This window comes from Chiloscyllium plagiosum, chromosome 9 (genome assembly GCF_004010195.1).
Source record: "Chiloscyllium plagiosum isolate BGI_BamShark_2017 chromosome 9, ASM401019v2, whole genome shotgun sequence".
In the NCBI taxonomy this organism is placed as follows: Eukaryota; Metazoa; Chordata; class Chondrichthyes; order Orectolobiformes; family Hemiscylliidae; genus Chiloscyllium; species Chiloscyllium plagiosum.
Window position 1 is genome coordinate 24,082,563 of NC_057718.1, and position 6,408 is coordinate 24,088,970.

Sequence of the window (6,408 nt, forward strand, 5' to 3'; positions counted from 1 at the left end):
ACAGCCCCTCCTCCTCCTCCCCCTCCCCCAGCACCATCCTTCCCTCCGCCAGGCTGTGGTTTTCTCCCGCCGCCTCTTCCGGCCGGAATTTTTGCACTGGGAATGACTAAAGATAAATTGCCAAGGAAAGTTCCAGTTGATCCAACTCGCCCAATGAAGCCTCTCTATTGGTCAAGAATTCAGCTGAGTAACAAAAGGTAATTAGATGATCATGAATTGACCACGCACGTTGCCTTTTGCTTTATGTTGTGGCTGAAAATACTAATCTTGCTGAGTGAATCTCCATGATATCCTGACTTCTTTAAAATATCATGCAGTGAGATGTCCTCCAGCAGCAGCAATTTTGTTCCAATTTAAGGGATTATATTTGACCATTATGGCCGTTGATCTTCTGAACATCCATAGATTATCCACTCTGGAATGGAAGCAGTAATGGAAGTGTTTCACAAGTGGTACCATGGTTTTAAATATAACTAGAAATGTGTTGAGCAAATACAGTTCTTCCACTGCAATCATAGAAAATTTTAGTATTATTTTATAGAAAGCTGTATTATACATGGTTTAATCTCAAACCTGTTCCCCTCTCATTAACACATTTAATCCCTCCTTAACCACCAAGTGCACTGACCGACACCACCATTAGGATCATGTCCTGTGATTTTCTTATGGCACCATCCTTATTAAGGATGCCTGAAGATGAGTCAGTGGACTACAGTTGTAAAGTATGATCAATTATTATTCTAGTCATGTGGACTCTTCCAGTTTTACACAGGATTTACTTCATTTGTAACGTTGGGTCTCATTACTTGTCTATGCTTCAGACTAGTGACTTATCCTATAATTTTGCCAATATCTTTTCTTAGGGGGCATGTATGCAGTCTCTTTTTTTAAAAAAAAAAACTCCTCTTGCAGAGTTATGTTCCTTCACTTCTGCATAGATTTCTGTTGCTGATTTGCATTAGGAAGGCTTTGTGCTAAATTGTGGATATAAATGTGTCTGAAAAACACTGTTGTCTAACATCTTAATGTCACATTTAATGCCTGTTATTGTTTGTCCTTTTTCTGAAATTGATTTTTCAAATTTCTGCCGGAGTGTTCAAATTCCTAAATGGCCTGACTTCACCCCTCCATGCAGCTACCTCCAGCCACATGATTCTCCAAGGCTAATGAAACATAGAATGCTTACAGTGGGGAATGAGGCCATTCAGCCTGTTGTGTTCCTGTGGGAGCAGTATAGTTAGTTCAGTTCACCCGCCCTTTTCCATGTAGTGCTCTAAATACATGTTCTTCATGTAATTATCTAATTTTATTTTGAAAGCTACAATTGAATCTATCTCCACCGTACTCTTAGGTGGTGAATTCCAGTTAATAGCCACTTGCTGTGTCTGTATATTTATATATGTATCCTCCTATTGCCGTTGTTTCCCTTCACCAGTCGCCTTCAAACCGTTCTTGAACCTTCCATTACCGAGAACGGTTTATTTCCGTGTACTAGGTCTGAACCCCTCATGATCTTGAACATCTCTATTGAATCTACTTTCCTCCTTCTCAAAGGAGAACAACTTTAGTTGCTCCAATCTATCCTTGAGACATGCTTGGAAGCTTTGTCTTTACCCTCTTTCAAGCCTTCATATTCTTCCTGAGTTGCAATGCCCAAAATTTGCAGTAATGCAATGCAGTCTAATTGAGGTTGATAGATTACATTCAAAGGTTCACCGTTGCTTGCTTTGGTTTGTCTGCTTATAACAACCAAGATTCTGTATGAGTTTTTTGATTTACTTGTCCTGTCTTAATATCTTCATTGAAGTGTGTACATGTACTCCCCACCACTGGCCTATGACCCTTTTTCCCTCTCTAATTTACAATTGTATCCTTTATATTCCACCTCCTCCCTTCTTCCTACCAATGTTTAGAACAATACAGTGCAGAACAGGTCCTTTTGGCACTCGATGTTACACCAACCTGTGAACTAATCTAAGCCCATCCCCCTACCCCATCATCCTTATGCTTATCCAAGGACTGTTTTAAATGCCCCTAATGTGGCTGAGTTAACTACATTAGCAGGCAGGGCATTCCACGCCCTTACCATTGTCTGCGTAAAGAACCTGCCTCTGACATCTATCTTAAATCTATCATCACTCAATTTACAGCTATGCTCCCTTGTATAAGCTGTTGTCATCTTCTGAGGAAAAAGACTCTCACTATCCACCCTAACTAATCCTCTGATCATCTTGTATGTCTCTATTAAATCCCCTCTTAGCCGCCTTCTCTCCAATGAGAACAGATCGACGTTCCTCAGCCTTTCCTCATAAGACCTTTCCTCCAGACTAGGCAACATCCTGGTAAATCTCCTTTGGACCTTTTCCAATGCTTCCACATCCTTCCCAAAATATGGCAACCAGAACTGCACACAATATTCCAAGTGAGGCCGACTAACTTTTTGTACAGTTTCAGCATGACATCACAGCTCTGGAACTCAATCCCTCTCCCAATGAAACCTAACACACCGTATGCTGCCTTAACAGCCCTATCAACCTGGGTGGCAACCTGGGTGAACGCCAAGATCTCTCTGCACATCTACACTACCAAGAATCTTTCCTTTGGCCCATTATTCTGCCTCCTTCTTATTCTTCCCAAAGTGAATCTCCTCACATTTCTCTGCATTGAACTCCATTTGCCACCTTTCAGCCCAATTCTGTAGTTTATCTAAGTCCCCCTGCAACCTGTAACATTCTTCCACACTGTCCACTACTCCACCGACTTTAGTGTCATCTGCAAACTTACAAACCCATCCACCAATGCCTGCGACCAAGTCATTTATAAAAATGACAAACAGCAGTGGTTCCAAAACGAATCCTTGTAGCACACCACTAGTAACTGGACTCCAGGTTGAATATTTTCTATCAAACACCACTCGCTGCCTTCTTACAGAAAGCCAGTTTCTAATCCAAACTGCTAAATCACCCTCAATGCCATTCCTCTGCATTTTTCTCCAGTAGCCTACCATGTGGAACCTTATCAAAGACTTTTCTGAAGTCCATGTACACCACGTCAACTGCCCGACCCTCATCTACAAACTTTGTCACCTTATCAAAAAACTTAATAATGTTTGTGAGATGCGACCTACCCTTGACTAAACCATGTTGACACTCTCTCTGTTGCTTGCTAGATTATTATAAATCCTATCTCTTATAATCCTTTCCAAAACCTTTCCGTGCAAAAGACATAAGGATCAGTGGTCTATAATCACCTGGATATAACCTCTACTGCCCATCTTGAACAAGGGCACAACATTTGCAATCCTCCAGTCCTCTGGAACTAAACCTGTAGACACTGACGACTCAAAGATAAAGGCCAAAGGCTCTGCCATCTCCTCCCTAGCTTCCCAGAGAATCCTTCGGATAAATCCCATCTGGCCCAGCGAATTTGTCTACTTTCACTCCTTCTAGAATTGATAACACCTCCTCCTGACTAACCTCAATCCTTTCTAGTCGAATAGTCTGTATCTCAGTCTTCTCTACAATATTCTCCTTTTCCTGAGTGAAAACAAGTGAGAAATATTCATTTAGCACCTCTCCGATCTCTGCAGGGTCCACACACAACTTCCGCTTCTGTCTTTAACTGGCCCTATTCCTACGCTAGACATCCTTTTATTCCTCACATACCGATAGAAAGCTTTCGAGTTCTCCCTTATTCTACTTACTAAAGACTGCTCATGTCCCCTCCTTGCTCCTCTTAACTGCCTCTGTAATTCCTTCCTAGCTAAGCTGTAACTCTCCAGCGTCTCATCTGAACCATCTCATCTCAATGTCCCATAAGCCTCCCTCTTCTGCTTAACAAGAGATACAATTTCTTGAGTAAACCATGGTTCCCTTACCTGATCACTTCCTCCCTGTCTGACAGGTATATACCTATCAAGGACACACAATGTCTATTCCTTAAACCAGCTCCACATTTCGATTTTCCCTATTCCCAGCATTTTGTTACCCCATTCTATGCCGCCTAAATCTTGCCTAATCGCATTATAATTGCCCTTCCCCCACCTATAATTCTTGGCCTATGGCATGTACCTATCCCTTTCCATCGCTAAACTAAACGTAACTGAGATATGGTCACTCCCTCCAAAGTGCTCACCTACCACTAAATCAGACGCTTGGCCTGGTTCATTACCAAGCACCAGATCCACTGTGGCCTCCCCTCTTGTCGGCCCTTTGACATACTGTGTCAGGAAATCCTCCTGCACACTTTGGACAAAACCTGATCCATCCAACGTACTAGAGTTCTAGCATTTCCAGTCAATGTTGGGGAAGTTTAATTCCCTGATAATAACCACCCTGTTCCTTTCACTCCTACCCAGAATTATTTTGCCAATCCTCTCTTTCACCTCCCTGGAACTCTGCAGTGGCCTTGGGGGGGAAAAAAAAGCTCCCAACAGAATGACCTCCCCTCTTCTGTTTCTAACCTCAGTCCATTCCACCTCAGTAGACGATTTCTCGTCAAAATTTCTTTCAGCCAGTGTTATACTGTTATCCTCCATACAGCTTAATACTTCGTTTGGTGTCATCCACAAATTACAAAGCTGTTCCCTGTATAAATGTGTTCAAGTTATTAGTATAGGATGAGAAAAGCTGTGGATCTAATACATAATTCTGAGGGACTCCACTTATTTCCATTCTAAAAACCACCATTCTGCACTATTGATTCCCAATACTCTGCTAACTTTGTTTATGTTGTTGCTGTCCCTTTCATCAAGGCAAAACTCATCTGACAAGCATATTTATCAAATGCCTCTTGAAATTCTATAGACAACACTTCAGTTATGTTATCAACACTCTGTTACCTCATCAAAAAGACTCCATTAAGTATCAGCTTATATCTCTTAAACACAAGCTGAAACTAGGTGTTTCAAGTGACCACAAAAACAATTCAGACCTGTAAAATAGTAGGCAATATTAGGCAAATCTGAAAAGCTTGCCAAAACATGTAGAATTACACAAGCAACCATAATAAATAATCCAGAAACCTGCCTGTAAATAGTTTGATATCCTTTTATCGTAATTCTGGTTTGTGCGTATATGGGTGTCCTTTCTATAGTTTAGATTTTTTAAAATGTTATTCATTTGTAGGACTTGGGCATCGCTGGCTGGCCACATTGATAACCCATCCCTATTTGCCCTTGAGAAGGTGGTGATGAGCTGCCGCCTTGAATCGCTGCAGTCCACTTGCTGTGGGTTGACCCACTATAGCAGTAGGGACAGAATTCCAGGATTTTGACCCAACAACTGAAGGAACGGTGGTATATTTCCAAGTCAGGGTGGTGAGTGGCTTGGAGGAGAATTTGCAGGTGGTGGTATTCCTAAGTACCTGCTGCTCTTTCCTTCGAGATGGAATTGGTCATGGATTTGGAAGGTGCTGTCTAAGGATCTCTGAATTTCGGCAGTGGATTTCTTGTAGATAGTACACACTGCTGCTATTGAGCGGCAGTGGTGGAGGGATTGAATGTTTGTAGATGTGGTGACAGTTCTGCGGGATACTTTGTCCTGGATAGCGTCAAACTTCTTTGGTGTTGTTGGAGCAATACCCATCCAGGCAAGTGGGGAGTATTCCATCACACTCCTGACTTGTGCCTTGAGTTACTCGCTGCAGTATTCCTAGCCTCTGAACTGCTCTTGTAGCCACTGTGCTTACGTGATGTGTCCAGTAGAGTGTTTGGTGAATGGGGGTCCCAAGGTTGTTGACAGTGCGGGATTCGGTGATGGTAATACTGTTGAATGTCAAGGGGCGTCGGGTAGAGTGTCCCTTATTGGTGATGGTCATTGGCATTTGTGTGCCACTTGTCGACCCAAGCCAGGATATTGTCCAGATCTTGTTGCATTTGAGCACGGACTGCTTCAGTAGGTCTGTATTGATCATGATGATATTGAGTAAGATGCTTTGTTTAACTCACTGGACGCTAGCATTACCATTTTAATGTTGCACTTTGATACCTGTGGTCCTCTAATTCTGGCTGCTTGTGCAATTCCAATTTTACTCGTTGCAATATAAGTGAGGTACCCTTTGCCTGCCAAAGACATTAAATGCTGAATGATCCACCGTTTAAAGCTTTCCAACTCCTATCCTTTTCATAGAACATAGAAGAATACAGCGCAGTACAGGCCCTTTGGCCCTCGATGTTGCGCCGATCCAAGCCCACCTAACCTATACTAACCCACTATCCTCCATATACCTATCCAATGCCCGCTTAAATGCCCATAAAGAGGGAGAGTCCACCACTGCTACTGGCAGGGCATTCCATGAACTTACGACTCGCTGAGTGAAGAACCTACCCCTAACTTCAGTCCTATATCTACCCCCCCTTAATTTAAAGCTATGCCCCCTCGTAATAGCTGACTCCATACGTGGAAAAAG

At 42.5% G+C, this 6,408-nt stretch overlaps 1 protein-coding gene across 1 annotated transcript in view; it reads left to right on the top strand.

Moving 5' to 3' along the window:
- Window positions 1–6,408, top strand: part of fmn2b (formin 2b) — a 463,563-nt gene that overhangs the window by 122,950 nt on the left and 334,205 nt on the right. The window contains exon 8 of the mRNA XM_043696758.1: window positions 1–197. This exon is cut by the window's left edge and continues 4 nt beyond it. Coding sequence (XP_043552693.1) covers window positions 1–197 — 197 coding nt within the window. The remainder of the gene's footprint in view (window positions 198–6,408) is intronic.